This window comes from Pseudophryne corroboree, chromosome 4 (assembly GCF_028390025.1).
Source record: "Pseudophryne corroboree isolate aPseCor3 chromosome 4, aPseCor3.hap2, whole genome shotgun sequence".
Lineage (NCBI taxonomy): Eukaryota > Metazoa > Chordata > Amphibia > Anura > Myobatrachidae > Pseudophryne > Pseudophryne corroboree.
The window spans coordinates 528,555,492-528,578,001 of NC_086447.1; the positions used below are offsets into that span (position 1 = coordinate 528,555,492).

The 22,510-nt window shown below is 44.7% G+C and overlaps 1 protein-coding gene across 1 annotated transcript in view; it reads right to left on the minus strand.

Annotated features, from left to right (window-relative positions):
• The window catches only part of HDDC2 (HD domain containing 2), a 131,663-nt gene that overhangs the window by 61,193 nt on the left and 47,960 nt on the right, over positions 1–22,510 (minus strand). Inside the window, exon 2 of the mRNA XM_063917272.1 lies at positions 20,554–20,675. Coding sequence (XP_063773342.1) covers positions 20,554–20,675 — 122 coding nt within the window. The remainder of the gene's footprint in view (positions 1–20,553; positions 20,676–22,510) is intronic.

Here is a 22,510-nt window from a genome sequence, read left to right on the forward strand (position 1 = left end):
GGGAAAGGATATAATGCTAATAATTTTTTAGAAATTAGCTGTTTTTTATCGGGAGAAACCCACGCTTTTTCACACACCTCATTTATTTCCTCTGACTCAGGAAAAAATATTGGTAGTTTTTTCTCACCCCACATAATACCCTTCTTTGTGGTACTTGTAGTGTCAGAAAGGTTCAATGCCTCTTTCATTGCCGTGATCATGTAACGTGTGGCCCTACTGGACATTACGTTTGTCTCGTCACCGTCGACACTAGACTCAGTATCTGTGTCAGGGTCTGTGTCGACCCACTGAGGTAACGGGCGTTTTAGCGCCCCTGACGGTGTCTGAGACGCCTGGACAGGCACTAACTGATTTGCCGGCTGTCTCATGTCGTCAACAGTTTTTTGCAAATTGCTGACATTATCACTTAATTGTTTAAATACAATCATCCAGTCAGGTGTCGACTCCCTAGGGGGTGACATCACCAACGCAGGCAACTGCTCCGCCTCCACATAATTTCCTCCTCATACATGTCGACACACGCGTACCGACACACAGCACACACACACCGGGAATGCTCTGATAGAGGACAGGACCCCACTTAGCCCTTTGGAGAGACAGAGGGAGAGTCTGCCAGCACACACCCAGCGCTATATATATATACAGGGATAACCTTATATAAGTGTTATTCCCTTATAGCTGCTGTTAATTATTGTTATTTGCTGCCAACAATGCCCCCCCTTCTCTTTTTTACCCTGATTCTGAAGCAGGACTGCAGGGGAGAGTCAGGGAGCCGTCCTTCCAGCGGAGCTGTGAGGGAAAATGGCGCTTGTGTGCTGAGGAGATAGGCTCCGCCCCTTCACGACGTCCTTATCTCCCGCTTTTTTGTGTAAAATGGCAGGGGATTAAAATACATCCATATAGCCCAGGAGCTATATGTGATGTATTCTGTTTTGCCACCTAAGGTATTCTGTTATATTGCGTCTCAGGGCGCTCCCCCCCCAGCGCCCTGCACCCTCAGTGACCGGAGTGTGAAGTGTGCTGAGAGCAATGGCGCACAGCTGCGGTGCTGTGCGCTACCTTAGTCTGAAGACAGGATGTCTTCTGCCGCCGATTTCACCGGACCTCTTCGTCTCTTCTGGCTCTGTAAGGGGGACGGCGGCGCGGCTCCGGTGACCCATCCAGGCTGAACCTGTGATCGTCCCTCTGGAGCTAGTGTCCAGTAGCCTAAGAAACCCGATCCACTCTGCACTCAGGTGAGTCCGTTTCTTCTCCCCTTAGTCCCACGATGCAGTGAGCCTGTTGCCAGCAGGACTCACTGAAAATAAAAAAAAAACCTAACTAAACTTTTATTCTAAGCAGCTCAGGAGAGCCACCTAGATTGCACCCTTCTCGGCCGGGCACAAAAATCTAACTGAGGCTTGGAGGAGGGTCATAGGGGGAGGAGCCAGTGCACACCACCTGATCCTTAAGCTTTTATTTTGTGCCCTGTCTCCTGCGGAGCCGCTATATCCCCATGGTCCTTACGGAGTCCCAGCATCCACTAGGACGTCAGAGAAAATAACAGTTTAAATGGTTTCAGAACAAAGGGATCCACCTTTACAGGATAAGAGGGGACAGACTAAGGTTATAAGGTGGTGTTTGGTATCCAGCTGTAGGGTATTTTAAGGGAAACATTCCGGTGTTGGTTTGAGGAAGATCGCATGTTCCTGCGGATAGTTATGTGCAGAAGCAGAATATAGATATAAACTGTATTTACTGTATATTATGTATGCAGCGGGAATCCAGAGGAGACAACCCACAAGAGCAGTTGGGAAAGACATTGCCTACCTTTTCAAATCGACCTATGACCTCTCCTGTACTGTAAAAGTGTATTCCTGTGTCCAATGGACAAAGGGATTACAGTATCCATTGTATTGCTTTTGGAAGAATGGTATAAATAAAGCCTGCTGCAGCCTGGCCTGGCACAAGACTCACAAAGTTATCTATCAGATGACCGGGGACCGGCCGGGTTGCGCAAGCGATTCCAATCACATACTGTATGTACATTGACTGTAGCCATTATTCTGTTATATTGTCTTGTATTGTAGTGTATGATTTGTATTGTAAACCCCCTTTCAGAAATAATCCACTGTGGTGTCGGAACCCAGCGGCAAAATCACAATTGGTGTGGTGTGTTTCTTTCCCTGCTAAGGTTTAAAGTGTAATAGCATCACACTGCATTGCTGCATAAGGTTTAAAGTGTAATAGCATCACACTGCATTGCTGCATAAGGTTTAAAGTGTAATAGCATCACACTGCATTGCTGCATAAGGTTTAAAGTGTAATAGCATTGCATTGCTGTAAAGGTTTAAAGTGTATCTACACTGTAGTGTGTGTGTGTGTGTGTGTGTGTGTGTGTGTGTGTGTGTGTGTGTACTTTGTACCCCCCGCGCGGCGTTTGTACGCAAAGTCCGTACAGTGATACGGGACTCCGTACACAAACAGTGTATAAAGTACGTAGCGTGTGTACTAAGTTTAGCGGCCGCAGCGGCTCCATGGTAGTGTATTTAAAGTGTGTTTAAGGTATAGCTTTCATTCCTGTTAGATAATCAGCATTATCAAACCCCATCTTGATACAGCTGACCTATGGCAGACACCCCAAAAGAGGACCAACCTGGGCCACCCTCTAAACCATAGGTTTCACGGAGAGACATGTTGTTCCACACTGGAGAACAAGGGTCTATTGTGGAACCTCCAATCAATTTCTTAGATGCCAACCATACTGTACAAGCCTGTTGCAGCAGTGGGGGAAGAGAGGTCAGCGAAGTGCGTGCTAATAGGAAATGCAATGGAGAAAATATCAGGCCGGCTGTATCCAACAGAGCCACTGGGAGGTTCCCGTAATCCCCCAGAGTAACCCATTCACTTAATTGTATCAACTGAGCAGCTAAATAATAAGAATTTACTTACCGATAATTCTATTTCTCGGAGTCCGTAGTGGATGCTGGGGTTCCTGAAAGGACCATGGGGAATAGCGGCTCCGCAGGAGACAGGGCACAAAAGTAAAGCTTTTACAGGTCAGGTGGTGTGTACTGGCTCCTCCCCCTATGACCCTCCTCCAGACTCCAGTTAGGTACTGTGCCCGGACGAGCGTACACAATAAGGGAGGATTTTGAATCCCGGGTAAGACTCATACCAGCCACACCAATCACACCGTACAACTTGTGATCTAAACCCAGTTAACAGTATGATAACAGAGGAGCCTCTGAAAGATGGCTTCCTAAACAATAACCCGAATTAGTTAACAATAACTATGTACAAGTATTGCAGATAATCCGCACTTGGGATGGGCGCCCAGCATCCACTACGGACTCCGAGAAATAGAATTATCGGTAAGTAAATTCTTATTTTCTCTATCGTCCTAAGTGGATGCTGGGGTTCCTGAAAGGACCATGGGGATTATACCAAAGCTCCCAAAACGGGCGGGAGAGTGCGGATGACTCTGCAGCACCGAATGAGAGAACTCCAGGTCCTCCTTTGCCAGGGTATCAAATTTGTAAAAATTTACAAACGTGTTCTCCCCTGACCACGTAGCTGCTCGGCAGAGTTGTAATGCCGAGACCCCTCGGGCAGCCGCCCAAGATGAGCCCACCCTCCTTGCGGAATGGGCCTTAACAGATTTAGGCTGTGGCAGGCCTGCCACAGAATGTACAAGTTGAATTTTGTTACAAATCCAACGAGCAATCGACTGCTTAGAAGCAGGTGCACCCAACTTGTTGGGTGCATACAGTATAAACAGCGAGTCAGATTTTCTGACTCCAGCCGTCCTTTAAATGTATATTTTTAAGGCTCTGACAACGTCCAACAACTTGGAGTCCTTCAAGTCGTCTGTAGCCGCAGGCACTACAATAGGCTGGTTCAGGTGAAACGCTGATACCACCTTAGGGAGAAAATGCGGACGCGTCCGCAGCTCTGCCCTATGTCGAATGGAAAATTAAATAAGGGCTTTTATAAAACAAAGCCGCCAGTTCAGATACTCTCCCGGCCGAAGCCAGGGCCAGTAACATAGTCACTTTCCATGTGAGATATTTCAAATCCACATTCTTTAGTGGTTCAAACCAATTGGATTTGAGGAAATCTAAAACTACATTTAGATCCCACGGTGCCACCTTAGGCACCACAGGAGGCTGTATATGCAGTACTCCTTTGATAAAAATCTGGACCTCAGGGACTGAGGCCAATTCTTTTTGGAAGAATATTGATAGGGCCGAAATTTGAACCTTAATAGATCCCAATTTGAGACCCCTAGACAATCCTGATTGCAGGAAATGTAGGAAAACGACCCAGTTGAAATTCCTCCATCGGAGCACTCCGCTGCTCGCACCACGCAACATATTTTCGCCAAATACGGCGATAATGCTTCGCGGTGACTTCCTTCCTTGCCTTTATCAAGGTAGGAATGACTTCTTCTGGAATGCCTTTTCCTTTTAGGATCTGGCATTCAAACGCCATGCCGTCAAACGCAGCAGCGGCAAGTCTTGAAAAAGACAAGGACCCTGCTGAAGCAGGTCCCTTCTCAGAAGTAGAGGCCACGGATCGTCCGTGACCATCTCTTGAAGTTCCGGGTACCAAGTCCTTCTTGGCCAATCCGGAGCCACTAGTCTTACTCCTCTTTGCCGTATAATCCTCAATACCTTTGGTATGAGAGGCAGAGGAGGAAACACATATACCGACTGGTACACCCAAGGTGTTACCAGCGCGTCCACAGCTATTGCCTGCGGATCTCTTGACCTGGCGCAATACCTGTCCAGTGTATTGTTGAGGCGAGACGCCATCCTGTCCACCATTGGTTTTACCCAACGGTTTAATAGCATGTGGAAAACTTCTGGATGAAGTCCCCACTCTCCCGGGTGAAGGTCGTGTCTGCTGAGGAAGTCTGCTTCCCAGTTGTCCACGCCCGGGATGAATACTGCTGACAGTGCTATCACGTGATTCTCCGCCCAGCGAAGGATCCTGGCAGCTTCTGCCATTGCCCTCCTGCTTCTTGTGCCGCCCTGTCTGTTTACATGGGCGACTGCCGTGATGTTGTCCGACTGGATCAACACCGGTCTTCCTTGAAGCAGAGGTTCCGCCTGGCTTAGAGCATTGTAGATTGCTCTTAGTTCCAGAATGCTTATGTGAAGAGACTTTTTCAGGCTCGACCACACTCCCTGGAAATTTCTTCCCTGTGTGACTGCTCCCCAGCCTCTCAGGCTGGCATCCGTGGTCACCAGGATCCAATCCTGCATGCCGAATCTGCGGCCCTCCAATAGATGAGCCTCCTGCAACCACCACAGAAGGGATACCCTTGTCCTCGGCGACAGGGTTATCCGCAGGTGCATCTGAAGATGCGACCCTGACCATCTGTCCAACAGATCCCTTTGCATGGAATCTGCCGAAAGGGATTGCTTCGTAAGAAGCTACCATTTTTTCCCAGGACTCTTGTGCATTGATGTACAGACACCTTTCCTGGTTTTAGGAGGTTCCTGACCAGGTCAGATAACTCCTTGGCTTTTTCTTCGGGAAGAAAAACCTTTTTCTGAACTGTGTCCAGAATCATCCCCAGGAACAGCAGACGAGTTGTCGGCATTAATTGGGATTTTGGAATATTCAGAATCCATCCGTGCTGCTTTAGCACCTCTTGAGATAGTGCTAAACCCATCTCTAGCTGTTCTCTGGACCTTGCCCTTATTAGGAGATCGTCCAAGTATGGGATAATTAATACGCCTTTTCTTCGAAGAAGAAATATTATCTCGGCCATTACCTTTGTAAAGACCCGAGGTGCCGTGGACAAACCAAACGGCAGCGTCTGAAACTGATAGTGACAGTTTTGTACAACGAACCTGAGGTACCCCTGGTGTGAGGGGTAATTGGAACGTGGAGATACGCATCCTTGATGTCCAAGGATACCATAAAGTCCCCTTCTTCCAGGTTCGCTATCACTGCTCTGAGTGACTCCATCTTGAACTTGAACTTCTTTATGTACAGGTTCAAGGACTTCAGATTTAGAATAGGCCTTACCGAGCCATCCGGCTTCGGTACCACAAAAAAAGTGGAATAATACCCCTTCCCTTGTTGTAGAAGAGGTACCTTGACTATCACCTGCTGAGAATACAGCTTGTGAATGGCTTCCAAAACCGTCTCCCTTTCTGAGGGGGACGTTGGTAAAGCAGACTTCCGGAAACGGCGAGGTGGCTCTGTCTCTAATTTCAACCTGTACCCCTGAGATATTATCTGCAGGATCCAGGGATTTACCTGCGAGTGAGCCCACTGCGCGCTGTAATTCTTGAGACGACCGCCTACCGCCCCCGAGTCCGCTTGCGAAGCCCCAGCGTCATGCTGAGGCTTTTGTAGAAGCCGGGGAGGGCTTCTGTTCCTGGGAAGGAGCTGCCTGTTGCTGTCTCTTCCCTCGTCCTCTGCCTCGTGGCAGATATGAATAGCCCTTTGCTCTCTTATTTTTAAAGGAACGAAAGGGCTGCGGTTGAAAGGTCGGTGCCTTTTTCTGTTGGGGAGTGACTTGAGGTAGAAAGGTGGATTTCCCGGCCGTAGCCGTGGCCACCAAATCCGATAGACCGACCCCAAATAACTCCTCTACGCATCGCCTGTCCACTGTCGTGTCCATAAAGCTCTTCTGGCCGAAATGGACATAGCACTTACCCGTGATGCCAGTGTGGAGATATCTCTCTGTGCATCACGCATATAAAGAAATGCATCCTTTATTTGTTCTAACGACAGTAAAATATTGTCCCTGTCCAGGGTATCAATATTTTCGATCAGGGACTCTGACCAAACTACCCCAGCACTGCACATCCAGGCAGTCGCAATAGCTGGTCGTAGTATAACACCTGCATGTGTGTATATACCTTTTTGGATATTTTCCATCCTCCTATCTGATGGATCTTTAAGTGCGGCCGTCTCAGGAGAGGGTAACGCCACTTGTTTTGATAAGCGTGTTAGCGCTTTGTCCACCCTAGGAGGTGTTTCCCAGCGCTCCCTAACCTCTGGCGGGAAAGGGTATAAAGCCAATAACTTCTTTGAAATTAGCAGTTTTTTATCGGGGCACCCCACGCTTCATCACACACGTCATTTAATTCTTCTGATTCGGTAAAAACTACTGGTAGTTTTTTCACACCCCACATAATACCCTGTTTAGTGGTACCTGTAGTATCAGCTAAATGTAACATCTCCTTTATTGCCAAAATCATATAACGTGTGGCCCTACTGGAAAATACGGTTGATTCGTCACCTTCACCACCGGAATCAGTGCCTGTGTCTGGGTCTGTGTCGACCGACTGAGGCAAGGGGCGTTTTACAGCCCCTGACGGTGTTTGAGGCGCCTGGACAGGCACTAATTGAGTGTCCGGCCGCCTCATGTCGGCAAACGACTGCTTAAGCGAGTTGACGCTATCCCGTAATTCCACAAATAAAGGCATCCATTCTGGTGTCGACCCCCTAGGAGGTGACATCCTCATATTTGGCAATTGCTCCGCCTCCACACCAATAACGTCCTCATACATGTCGACACACACGTACCGACACACAGCAGACACACAGGGAATGCTCTATACCAGGCTTGTCCAACCCGCGGCCCGCGGGCCGCATGCGGCCCAGGTCGGCTAGTAATGCGGCCCAGTGCAATTTTTTATTTTTAAAGAAATTCTATTCTAAAGTTTTCTACAGTTTCAAGTTTGGGGAGCCTTTGGGGAGCCAGCAGCACTAGACGCGGCTCTCTGTGCTTCCGGGATGCGGGCGCAGGCACATCGCGCGTGTGACGTCATGACGTCGCACGGGCACGTGCATGTAACGTCACACGCGTGCACCCGGCTAGAGAGAGCACGGAGCTGGAGGCGGGAGTCTCTGGCGTCGGCGGCCGCGGCTGAACTAGCTGAACTAGCAAATCCTGGCTAAAAAAAGTAGGTGCGTGCTGCGGGCGGCTACCTCCACACTGTGGACCACTGCTGGCTGCAGAGTACACAGCACTGAGCACTGAGGGGGGAGCTTAATAAATATACACTCACTGGCTCACTGACGTGACATTTTTTTTAAACCAGTATCCCACATTAATATATATATATATATATATATATATATATATATATGTGTGTGTATATATATATATATATATAATATATTTGAATATATTATATATATATAATATATTTTATATTATATATACAGTATGTGTATATATATGTATATGTATTATACTGTATGTGTATATATGTATATGCATATATATATATATATACGTCCACAATTGGGGCAGCACTCCCATTAAGAAATACGTCTGCTCCGGTGCCCTCCTAGAAGCCCAAATAAGGCCCACAATATACAACCCGGTATGGCGGCACTCAGATATCAGTCACTTCTCAAGGCAGAAGTACAACGTTTCGGAGAACTTTATTCATCTGATGACGGAGTGTGAATAAAGTTCTCCGAAACGTTGTACTTCTGCCTTGAGAAGTGACTGATATCTGAGTGCCGGGTTGTGTATATATATATATATATATATATATAAATCCAGCAGCAGCCGGCACTCCTATAAATGAAAAAATGAGGCTCAGGTGCCAGAACCAATAATAAATAAATGTCCAACAATGAACGGCACTCAGAGACAAAGATAGTTGCAAAACTTTGTATTCCAAAAAGGTCAACGTTTCGGGGAGCAAAACCTCGTCGTCTGTGTCCTGACGACGGGGTTTTGCTCCCCGAAACGTTGACCTTTTTGGAATACAAAGTTTTGCAACTATCTTTGTCTCTGAGTGCCGTTCATTGTTGGACATTTATATATATATATATATATATAATGTCTATTTTTGTATAAATCCTAGTTTCGGCCCTGACAAAAGTGACGCCAGCACGGCAGCTTCACCTCCATCAAGGCAGACAGTCCTCGTACCAGCATCCATCAAGGCAGACAGTCCTCGTACCAGGTATCGTTACTGTTATTTTATTTTATGTGCGGCCCAAACCAAATTGTCATCTTCTAATGTGGCCCAGGGAAGGTGAAAGGTTGGACACCCCTGCTCTATACGAAGACAGGACCCACTAGCCCTTTGGGGAGACAGAGGGAGAGTCTGCCAGCACACACCAAAAAGCGCTATATATGACAGGGATAGCCTTATGATTAAGTGCTCCCTTATAGCTGCTTTTATATTAATATATATCCATTTATTTTGCCCCCCCTCTCTGTTATACCCTGTTTCTGTAGTGCAGTGCAGGGGAGAGACCTGGGAGCCTTCCTGACCAGCGGAGCTGTGACAGAAAATGGCGCCGTGTGCTGAGGAGATAGGCCCCGCCCCTTTTTCGGCGGGCTCGTCTCCCGCTATTTAGTACATTTAGGCAGGGGTAAATATCTCCATATAGCCTCTGGGGCTATATGTGAGGTATTTTTAGCCTTTTTAAAGGTTTTCATTTGCCTCCCAGGGCGCCCCCCCCCCAGCGCCCTGCACCCTCAGTGACTGCCGTGTGAAGTGTGCTGAGAGGAAAATGGCGCACAGCTGCAGTGCTGTGCGCTACCTTAAGAAGACTGCAGGAGTCTTCAGCCGCCGATTCTGGACCTCTTCTTGCTTCAGCATCTGTGAGGGGGCCGGCGGCGTGGCTCCGGTGACCATCCAGGCTGTACCTGTGATCGTCCCTCTGGAGCTTCATGTCCAGTAGCCAAGAAGCCAATCCATCCTGCACGCAGGTGAGTTCACTTCTTCTCCCCTCTGTCCCTCGTTGCAGTGATCCTGTTGCCAGCAGGAATCACTGTAAAATAAAAAACCTAAGCTAAACTCTCTAAGCAGCTCTTTATGAGAGCCACCTAGAATTGCACCCTTCTCGGCCGGGCACAAAAATCTAACTGGAGTCTGGAGGAGGGTCATAGGGGGAGGAGCCAGTACACACCACCTGACCTGTAAAAGCTTTACTTTTGTGCCCTGTCTCCTGCGGAGCCGCTATTCCCCATGGTCCTTTCAGGAACCCCAGCATCCACTTAGGACGATAGAGAAAATATAGACATATATCCGGCAATGCCAGGCCACCCTTTGCTCTGGGTCTACAGAGTGTTTTATAAGCAATACGTGCCAGTTTAGCGCCCCAAAAAAAGGAGGCAACATATCGGGAAATCAACAAGAATTGGGAAGCAGGGATATAAACTGGTGCATTCTGTAATATATAAAGAAATTTGGGTTGGACAATCATTTTAAAAAGATTCACACGACCTGTAACAGATAAAGGGAGTTTCTGCCACGTTCGTGTCTTTGTACGTAAATTATCAATCTGGGGGGTTAAATTTAGGCAATACAAGCTGTAAAAGAATGAGAGATTTGAATACCAAGATATTTAAACTGGGTACACCATTTAAGGGGAAGGTCATAGGAGAGGGGCTTCGATGTAGAGGGACGTAACGGATACACCACAGATTTAAATGACTACAACAAAAATAATCAGCTAACATGGATTTTTACACACCCCTAAAAATAAGTACATTTATTTGCTTAAAAGAAAACATGATTTCTATCACTTTTTAACTGTTCTTTAAAAAAAAAAAAAAATAGAAGACAACAAAAACAGCTATTTAAAAGCTACAGTATATACATTTTTTGGACATTAAAATATATCTATTATGTTATCTAATATTTTTTGCCTGTTTTTTAGGGTACAGGCTAATTTCCCCATTTATTCTTTTACATTTACAATGGGTTTATACAGAAAAAATAGGATTTTGGTTACCTGCCGGTAAATCCTTTTCTCGTAGTCCGTAGAGGATGCTGGGGTCCACATTAGTACCATGGGGTATAGACAAGTCCACCAGGAGCCATTGGCACTTTTAGAGTTTGAGAGTGTGGGCTGACTCCTCCCTCTATGCCCCCCCTACCAGACTCAGTCTAGAAACTGTGCCCGAGGAGACGGACATCTTTGAGAGAAGGATTATACACAGATAGTGGCGAGATTCATACCAGCTCACACATACAAGGCACATCAAGCTAACTAGCTTGAAAAACTCAGCAACCGCTGAAACATTACTTACCAAGTAACAATGCAGTACATAACTAAACAAAGTTGTACTGAACCAGATAACGGTTGCAGGAAAACGAAGCGCTGGTCGGGCGCCCAGCATCCTCTACGGACTACAAAAAAAGGATTTATCGGTAGGTAACCAAAATCCTATTTTCTCTTACGTCCTAGAGGATGCTGGGGTCCACATTAGTACCATGGGGATGTACCAAAGCTCCCAGAACGGGAGGGAGAGCGCGGAGGCTCCTGCAGGACTGATTGACTGAACTTCAGATCATCAGAGGCCAAAGTATCGAACTTGTAGAACTTGTTCGACCCAGACCAAGTTGCTGCTCGGCAAAGTTGTAACGCCGAGACACCCCGGGCAGCCGCCCAGGAAGACCCCACCTTATGAGTAGAGTGGGCCTTAACAGATTTTGGACACGGCAACCCTGCCGTAGAATAAGCATGCTGGATAGTGAACCTAATTCAGCGAGATATAGTCTGCTTTGAAGCAGGACACCCAATTTTCTTGGGATCATACAGGACAAACAAAGAGCCCGATTTTCTGTGACGAGCAGTCCTCTTCACATAGATTTTCAAAGCCCTCACAACATCCAAGGACTTTGACAAAATTGAGGAGTCAGTAGCCACTGGCACCACAATAGGTTGGTTGATATGAAATGCCGACACAACCTTTGGAAGAAACTGCTGACGTGTCCGGAGCTCAGCTCTATCTTCGTGGAATATCAAGTAAGGGCTTTTACAGGACAAAGCCCCCAATTCTGACACACATCTAGCAGAAGCAAAGGCCAACAGCGTGACAGCCTTCCATGTAAGAAAATTGACCATCAACCTCCCGTAGAGGCTCAAACCACCAGTCCGACTGGAGAAACTGCAACACCACGTTAAGGTCACAAGGCGCCGTAGGCGGTACAAAGGGAGGTTGGATGTGCAGAACTCCCTTCAAAAAGGTCTTAACCTCAGGGAGGGCAGCCAATTGTTTCAGGAAGAAAATGGACAGGGCCGAAATCTGGACCTTCACAGATCCCAACCTCAGGCCCATTTAGCGAGGCTTTCTTATTTTCAGTGAAAAAAGCCTCCTCAACCTGCTCAGGTGTTTTATCATTAATATTCAATACATCTCTGATAGCCTCTATCATCAATTGCACCCCCTTTGCAAGAGAGGCAGACCCCGCAACACATCCCTAGTACCGTCTGTGGTATCAAGAATCGGTATCCGTGTCATCTTGCATGACATGAACAAGTGCACGTTTGTGGGGGTATATAGCGGAGCGTCCTGAGGTACCTGAATCGGGCCATACTGCCACAGAGTTCTGTAATACCTGGGTTGCAGATTCATTACTTGCAACCCTATCTGAAATCTGAGAAATCCAATATTTGATAGAGGAAAACCACTCAGGTTCCCTTGCTGGAATCTGTGCTAAACCAGTGCTATCCTGATTACATGGAATGGGATTATCCTGGGAGGACATATCCTCCGCAGCATATGACACAGTGTCCCTGGACATGGCTAAAGGAGACCACAAAACACCCCACACACACACAGGGGAGGGCAGACAGAGTTTCACCCCCCAAGAATGGCAAGAGAGACACAGAGATTGGAGCCAACCCACACACCGCGCTTTTAACCAAAAGGAAACCCCTTGTAAGCGCTGACTGTGCACCTTAATAGGATACACAGTCGTATTGCAACCTCCGCCCCTTCTACAACCCCCTGGTACCGTGAGAGATAGCTGGAGTTCCTTCTTTTCTCCTGATCAGCGCTGTGCAGGCAGGAAAATGGTGCTGAACGCTGTTGGGTCCGCTCTGAGGAGAAGCTCCTCCCCCAAAATGGTACTCTCTTCCCATTCTTCATCTGATTATACTGGCCGGAGGATTGATGCTGGCTGAGATCCTGGGATCCCGACAGGCTGTGTGACCAGTGTAGGGTGTAAGCGCTGGCCCAGGGCGCCCCTCAACGCGCTGCAATATGTACCGCTGAGCCATACCGGAGCGCAGTTATCTGCTGCCGCCATCTTAACACCTCTGCTTCCAAGGGGTGTCAGTGTCTTACTCGCCACAATCTTCAGCTCTGTAAAGGGGTGGCGGCATGCTGCCGGGGTGAGCGATCCCCTGTGATGGGGAGCGATCTATCCCCTCAGGAGCTCAGTGTCCTGTCAGCGGAGTAAGTGGCTCAGACCCCGCAGGGCGGACACTACTCCCTCCCCTTAGTCCCACGCTGCAGGGAGGCTGTTGCCAGCAGCCGCCCTGTAAAATAAAAAAACTCTAAAATAACTTTTTACTAGAAAAGCTCTGGAGAGCTCCCCTAGCTGTGACCGGCTCCTCCGCTAATTTTCTAAACTGAGTCTGGTAGGAGGGGCATAGAGGGAGGAGCCAGCCCACACTCTCAAACTCTTAAAGTGCCAATGGCTCCTGGTGGACCCGTATATACCCCATGGTACTAATGTGGACCCCATCATCCTCTAGGACGCAAGAGAAAAATAATTGCGCTCAATTTTTTGCAAATGAACAGTGCAACAATAGGAAGTGAACATAGCCGCGTTAATCTGAAATTGGGAATGATACCAGTGTTAATTTTTTGATGTAAAAATCTTGCGGCCAATTGAATATACCCCTAAGTGTTTCATTGGTATGATGGTTTTGTATTTTTCTCCCAGTAGTTTTCATTATTTTGCAATACTGTTTTGAATTGTACAGCAGTTCAGATGGTTAATGATTAATTGTAGAGGTTTTGCTAGGTAAACACATCCCATATGTATATAAAAGCCTGATGGTGTTTGATCTTAAGCGCAAAAATCCAATGGGCAGCCTAGTTAAATGGATCAATAGTGAGTGTCCCTCCAATACACTCGTGGAATTCTGAACAAAAGGATAAGGTTATAAACCCACTATACCAGGCGCCACCTCCACCCTATGTGATATTCACTCAATTCGTGAAAACAATCATAGAATATACATTCCTCATATGCATCAATCTTCTTATTGTTCCAAGATTTCAGACAGCGTCATCAGTCCAGCATATGAAAAACAGAATGAATTCCCATGTGTAGTATGTCTAATTTAATACATAGATGACAACATATATGGGATAAAAACATGCAAACAAACAGAATCCCTCTACAATTCCAGTATATTGTCCCCCGAGAGCTAGAACAATTACCAAGTACCGTGGAGAACTGATGGAAAAACAGTTCTCAAACAGATGTTATTATATCATTCAGAGCCAATCCACCCGGGTAGATATGCTTCGGATGTATTACTGGTTACCGCTCGATGCTCTCAAGGCACGTCTGGAATCCTGGGGTCCACAACACTCGTATAGCCAACGCGTTTCAACCCGTGCATCCGGGTCTTTTTCAAGGCAGTGTGTTGTAGCATTGTCCAAAAGTCCCTTTTAAACTAGTCCCATCCAATCAGATCCTTCGCTTGGTGACGTCCATTTCCCGCTCTTACCATCTCTCGTTTTCCGGAAGTTCCGTCATTTCTACTTCCGCCCGCTGTATCCGGCGGTCGTCCTTCCGCCCTCACCTCCTACCGGAAGTGTGGTTGCGGCTCCTGTCTTATTCTCCGGAACTACGTCATTCATGGAGCCGCCTACTGCACCTAACCACGTGTGTCCAGCCGCGTGTGCTCCCGGAAATGTTGTCTCCTGTCTTATCCACGCACTTCCCCTAAATTCTAATGTCCATCGGAAGTGCTGGAACTGGATGTAAACAAAAACACGTATTTAAAACCCTTAATAAAAACGACAATCTTCTCATCATTATGTGTTTTAACAATTAAAACTCAAGAATTTAATAATGAAATATAAAAATATACAATTTATAAAAACCATTTAAGTTCGAAATTGTTATTTAAACCATGAGGTTCCAGTGTATTACAATCATAAATGAGTTTCATTTCCCTCTTAGCTAAATTTGAGGCAATATCTCGCTGGCGAGGATTACATTTTACCAAATTTAATCCTGCAAATCTAACAATATACCGCGTGGAGCACTTATGGAATTTTTTAAAATGAGAAGAGAGAGCATGTGTGTCAAGACCCTTTTTTATATTCCTACAGTGCTCGCCAATTCTCACTTTGAGAGCCCTGGAGGTACGGCCTATATAAAACAGGTGACAGGTACATTCAATACAGTAAATTACATTACTCGTATTGCAAGTGATAAAATCTTTAACAGATACATTATTTCCATTAATTCGGATATTTTCTAACTTCTTCGTGCCATCACTTGTAATTTCCCTACATCCAACACACATTCCGCATCGATGAAAACCCTTGGTGATAATTCTTGATTCACGTTTTATTGGCGGTAGATAGCTATTCACTAGCATGTTTTTTATATTTGGTGCTTTTCTATAAATAAAAGTTGGATGTTCTGGGATAATCTCCCCCAAGACTGGATCCTTTTTTAGGATATTCCAGTTCTTTCTAATTGATTTCTCCAAACTTCTGAATTGGGAATTGTAACTTGTAATGAATGCCCATTCAAATCTATTGTTCTCAGTTTGTTTGGGGGGCTTCTTGGCTAACAACTCCTTTCTATTTGTTTCTTTCGCCTTTTGTACCGCCACCTCCACTATCTCTTCTTTATACCCACATTCTATAAACCTTGCTTTTAGTTCACATGCTTGCTGGTTGAAAATGTTCTCATCCGTACAATTTCTTTTTATGCGTTTGAACTGTCCATGCGGAATAGAATTCAACCAGTTGGCGTGATGACAACTGGTGTATTCGATGTATGACCTTGAATCGGTGGGTTTGGTGAAAGTTTTTGTATGCAGCTGTTCGTTCTCTACAAATATCGTGATGTCTAAAAAATCAATCGCCAACTTATTGACATTAAAACTAAATTCAATGTTTAAAAGATTTGTATTGAGATAAGTGCAAAAAAGGTTCAAGCTTTCACAATCTCCCCTCCATATAAAAAAAAGAATCCCCTAGAGAAATGGAAACTCAAATTAATATCAAACACACGGAAAAAAACAAGGTTAGAAATAAAAGACAAAATTGGAGGGGGAGCAGCCCACGAAATATCACATACAAAACTGAATATGGGAGGGGGGGACAAGAGAGAAATAGAGATTTCCCTCAAGGACATGATAGATATATACAAAGGAATCAGGATATAGATAGAGATAGATTTGGATATAAAGAACAAAGAAACTATAGATGGAGAAGGGAAAGAGACGGGGATCGGAATCATGCAAAGAATAAGGAAAGGGATCGATTTTATGAAGATAGAGAATGGAGACAGACACAGAGAAGGAGGGATTATTCCCCTGTAGAAACCAAAAATAGGTTTGAGGCGTTCAACAATAGGGAAGATACCCCACGTTTTTTAGGGAGAGGGAGACAGGATTGGAGACGGAAATAAAACGTAGAACACACAGAGGAAAAAGGGGTGGAATAATAAAAAAACGGAAAAACAGAAAAAAGAGGAGAAACATCGCTAGAAAAAAAGAGACCTAGGGAGGACAAAGAGGTGGAACAAAGGGCTCTAACTCAGGTTGAGATCGCAAAGGGAGTAAAAATATTTAATATAAGTTCACACACACTCACAAGGGAAGAGAGTAGTGTCTTGGAAAAAGGACTAAAATATGCTCCGGCTACTACTATAAACAAGTTTGAGACGTTTATAGACATTTCTAAATTTGAGCGGAAGTTATGCATTAAGAAATTCTTTCTGAGCAAAGAGAATGATAATATGGGGATAGATGAAGAAATAGGTAGGACACCGTTTAAACCTAGATCTATTTTTTTCCCTGCTCATGTCAAAGGGACGTTTATTGAAACTTTTTGTGAACTAATTAAGGGAGATTTGAGAGAGATTAAACCATCAGGGATAAGATCAAACTTGACGTTTAAGGAAAGGTCTGCACTGAAGGACCTTAAAATGAATTCAGAGCTGGTCATCAAACCGGCCGATAAAGGCGGAGGGGTGGTTGTAATGGATAAAGGCTGGTATGTGAAAAAAGTAGAAGATCATGTGAATGACAGAACCACCTATACCAAATTAAAATCCGATCCAACTGATAAAACCACTTCAGAATTACAACTTTTGATAAAAAAATATGAGGATTTAGGAGTCCTTGAGGAGAGAGAAATAAAAATTGTATTAATTTCAAAGCCGGTAATGCCAGCGTTATATTTGCTCCCTAAGGTCCATAAGAATGCTACCGATCCCCCTGGCAGACCAATAGTGTCTGGGATCGACTCTGTGACAGCTAATCTGTCCGAGTATATAGATTACTTTCTCCAACCCCTGGTTCTACAGAATATCTCACATCTGAAGGACACAAAGGACTTTTTATCTTTTCTATCCACGATTCAGTGGGAAGAGAATATGACACTAGTGACAGCAGATGTAAAATCTCTTTATTCTATTATTAACCATCAATCTGGATTAGATGCCGTCAATAAATATTTAAGCAAAAGCACTTTAGAGAGACAGGTTCAGAATTTTATTAAGGAAGGCATCTGGTTCATTTTAACCAACAATTTTTTTACATTTAATGGAAATTTTTATGTACAGAAGGTAGGCACGGCCATGGGCACCAGGTTCGCTCCGAGTTATGCCAATATATTCATGGGTCAATGGGAGGAGGATTGCATTTGGAATAACAACCCATTCGGAGCGAACCTGGTGTCCTGGAGGCGTTTTATAGACGATGTCTTTTTTATATGGAGGGGAGATTGTGAAAGCTTGAACCTTTTTTGCACTTATCTCAATACAAATCTTTTAAACATTAAATTTAGTTTTAATGTCAATAAGTTGGCGATTGATTTTTTAGACATCACGATATTTGTAGAGAACGAACAGCTGCATACAAAAACTTTCACCAAACCCACCGATTCAAGGTCATACATCGAATACACCAGTTGTCATCACGCCAACTGGTTGAATTCTATTCCGCATGGACAGTTCAAACGCATAAAAAGAAATTGTACGGATGAGAACATTTTCAACCAGCAAGCATGTGAACTAAAAGCAAGGTTTATAGAATGTGGGTATAAAGAAGAGATAGTGGAGGTGGCGGTACAAAAGGCGAAAGAAACAAATAGAAAGGAGTTGTTAGCCAAGAAGCCCCCCAAACAAACTGAGAACAATAGATTTGAATGGGCATTCATTACAAGTTACAATTCCCAATTCAGAAGTTTGGAGAAATCAATTAGAAAGAACTGGAATATCCTAAAAAAGGATCCAGTCTTGGGGGAGATTATCCCAGAACATCCAACTTTTATTTATAGAAAAGCACCCAATATAAAAAACATGCTAGTGAATAGCTATCTACCGCCAATAAAACGTGAATCAAGAATTATCACCAAGGGTTTTCATCGATGCGGAATGTGTGTTGGATGTAGGGAAATTACAAGTGATGGCACGAAGAAGTTAGAAAATATCCGAATTAATGGAAATAATGTATCTGTTAAAGATTTTATCACTTGCAATACGAGTAATGTAATTTACTGTATTGAATGTACCTGTCACCTGTTTTATATAGGCCGTACCTCCAGGGCTCTCAAAGTGAGAATTGGCGAGCACTGTAGGAATATAAAAAAGGGTCTTGACACACATGCTCTCTCTTCTCATTTTAAAAAATTCCATAAGTGCTCCACGCGGTATATTGTTAGATTTGCAGGATTAAATTTGGTAAAATGTAATCCTCGCCAGCGAGATATTGCCTCAAATTTAGCTAAGAGGGAAATGAAACTCATTTATGATTGTAATACACTGGAACCTCATGGTTTAAATAACAATTTCGAACTTAAATGGTTTTTATAAATTGTATATTTTTATATTTTTCATTATTAAATTCTTGAGTTTTAATTGTTAAAACACATAATGATGAGAAGATTGAGTCGTTTTTATTAAGGGTTTTAAATACGTGTTTTTGTTTACATCCAGTTCCAGCACTTCCGATGGACATTAGAATTTAGGGGAAGTGCGTGGATAAGACAGGAGACAACGTTTCCGGGAGCACACGCGGCTGGACACACGTGGTTAGGTGCAGTAGGCGGCTCCATGAATGACGTAGTTCCGGAGAATAAGACAGGAGCCGCAACCACACTTCCGGTAGGAGGTGAGGGCGGAAGGACGACCGCCGGATACAGCGGGCGGAAGTAGAAATGACGGAACTTCCGGAAAACGAGAGATGGTAAGAGCGGGAAATGGACGTCACCAAGCGAAGGATCTGATTGGATGGGACTAGTTTAAAAGGGACTTTTGGACAATGCTACAACACACTGCCTTGAAAAAGACCCGGATGCACGGGTTGAAACGCGTTGGCTATACGAGTGTTGTGGACCCCAGGATTCCAGACGTGCCTTGAGAGCATCGAGCGGTAACCAGTAATACATCCGAAGCATATCTACCGGGTGGATTGGCTCTGAATGATATAATAACATCTGTTTGAGAACTGTTTTTCCATCAGTTCTCCACGGTACTTGGTAATTGTTCTAGCTCTCGGGGGACAATATACTGTAATTGTAGAGGGATTCTGTTTGTTTGCATGTTTTTATCCCATATATGTTGTCATCTATGTATTAAATTAGACATACTACACATGGGAATTCATTCTGTTTTTCATATGCTGGACTGATGACGCTGTCTGAAATCTTGGAACAATAAGAAGATTGATGCATATGAGGAATGTATATTCTATGATTGTTTTCACGAATTGAGTGAATATCACATAGGGTGGAGGTGGCGCCTGGTATAGTGGGTTTATAACCTTATCCTTTTGTTCACAACATCCCATATGTACTCTTGGTGGCGGATAGGGATTTAGGGCCTAATTCAGACCTGATCGCAGCAGAATTTTTTTTATCTAATGGGAAAAACCACGTGCAGTGCAGGTGGGGCAGATATAACATGCAGAGAGAGAGATTTGGGTGTGTTATTTTGTTTCTGTGCAGGGTAAATACTGGCTGCTTTATTTTTACACTGGAATATAGATTTCAGATTGAACACACCCCACCCAAACCTAACTCTCACTGCACATGTTATATCTGCCCCACCTGCAGGGCAACATGGTTTTGCCAATTAGAGAACAATGTTGCTGCAGCGATCAGGTCTGAATTAGGCCCTTAGTCATGGTTTTAATTTTGTGGAATAAAAAGTTGTGTTTAAACTCACAAAATAGGCCTTGGTGTTATGACTTTAGAAAAATCAATGGCCATGACTAATGTATATTGAGTGCAGCGCCAAATCTTTATTTTTAATTAATAAATATTAAACAAATATTTACATTTAAATACATGTGCATTTATATCAGAGCACAGAACGATTTCCACGTAGCCCTGAATCTTGCCCAGTGTGCATTACTTAAATTTTTTTTTTTTTAAATAGTTACTTCAGGATTACAACTCTTATTCAAATTTCAGATTTTGAAATGCTCCCCAAACTTTAACCTTGTACGTGTATCTGTAATGTTAACATTAAGGCAACTATTATATTAAATGTAGTGAGCTTTCAAGAAACACATGCACGGCACAATATCAGAGGTTCTCCTGAAAACAAAGGTCATAAAGTCACAATTTTATACCTGTCTTTATTTAATGCCTTGTCTTCTGTTAACATTGCCATCACTGCCATCCTATACATATGATCTGACACACTTTCTGGCTGATATACTTTGCGGTATACCCATCCTGTTCTTGGTACTCTCTGCAAAAAAGAAGGAAAAAAAAAAAATCAGAAAATCTGGACTAGTTATTTCTGGTAAAGAATGTTAAAATAGAACAGGTTGGTTGCCAAAAGGTAAAAGCGGATTTTTGTATACAGTACCTGAACAGGTCCAGTTTGAGAATTGAGAAAAATAAGAATTTACTTACCGATAATTCTATTTCTCGTAGTCCGTAGTGGATGCTGGGGACTCCATAAGGACCATGGGGAATAGCGGCTCCGCAGGAGACAGGGCACAAAAGTAAAAGCTTTAGGATCAGGTGGTGTGCACTGGCTCCTCCCCCTATGACCCTCCTCCAAGCCTCAGTTAGGATACTGTGCCCGGACGAGCGTACACAATAAGGAAGGATTTTGAATCCCGGGTAAGACTCATACCAGCCACACCAATCACACTGTACAACCTGTGATCTGAACCCAGTTAACAGCATGATAACAGCGGAGCCTCTGAAAAGATGGCTCACAACAATAATAACCCGATTTTTGTAACAATAACTATGTACAAGTATTGCAGACAATCCGCACTTGGGATGGGCGCCCAGCATCCACTACGGACTACGAGAAATAGAATTATCGGTAAGTAAATTCTTATTTTCTCTGACGTCCTAAGTGGATGCTGGGGACTCCGTAAGGACCATGGGGATTATACCAAAGCTCCCAAACGGGCGGGAGAGTGCGGATGACTCTGCAGCACCGAATGAGAGAACTCCAGGTCCTCCTCAGCCAGGGTATCAAATTTGTAGAATTTTTCAAACGTGTTTGCCCCTGACCAAGTAGCAGCACGGCAAAGTTGTAAAGCCGAGACCCCTCGGGCAGCCGCCCAAGATGAGCCCACCTTCCTTGTGGAATGGGCATTTACATATTTTGGCTGTGGCAGGCCTGCCACAGAATGTGCAAGCTGAATTGTACTACACATCCAACTAGCAATCGTCTGCTTAGAAGCAAGAGCACCCAGTTTGTTGGGTGTATACAGGATAACAGCAAGTCAGTTTTCCTGACTCCAGCCGTCCTGGAAATCTATATTTTCAGGGCCCTGACAACATCTAGCAACTTGGAGTCCTCCAAGTCCCTAGTAGCCGCAGGTACCACAATAAGCTGGTTCAGGTGAAACGCTGACACCACCTTAGGGAGAAACTGGGGACGAGTCCGCAGCTCTGCCCTGTCCGAATGGACAATCAGATATGGGCTTTTGTGAGACAAAGCCGCCAATTCTGACACTCGCCTGGCCGAGGCCAGGGCCAACAGCATGGTCACTTTCCATGTGAGATATTTCAAATCCACAGATTTGAGCGGTTTAAACCAATGTGATTTGAGGAATCCCAGAACTACGTTGAGATCCCACAGTGCCACTGGAGGCACAAAAGGGGGTTGTATATGCAGTACTCCCTTGACAAACTTCTGGACTTCAGGAACTGAAGCCAATTCTTTCTGGAAGAAAATCGACAGGGCCGAAATTTGAACCTTAATGGACCCCAATTTGAGGCCCATAGACACTCCTGTTTGTAGGAAATGCAGGAATCGACCGAGTTGAAATTCCTCCGTGGGGGCCTTCCTGGCCTCACACCATGCAACATATTATCGCCAAATGCGGTGATAATGTTGTGCGGTCACCTCCTTCCTGGCTCTGACCAGGGTAGGGATGACCTCTTCCGGAATGCCTTTTTCCCTTAGGATCCGGCGTTCAACCGCCATGCCGTCAAACGCAGCCGCGGTAAGTCTTGGAACAGACATGATCCTTGCTGAAGCAAGTCCCTTCTTAGTATCTCTTGAAGTTCCGGGTACCAAGTCCTTCTTGGCCAATCCGGAGCCACGAGTATAGT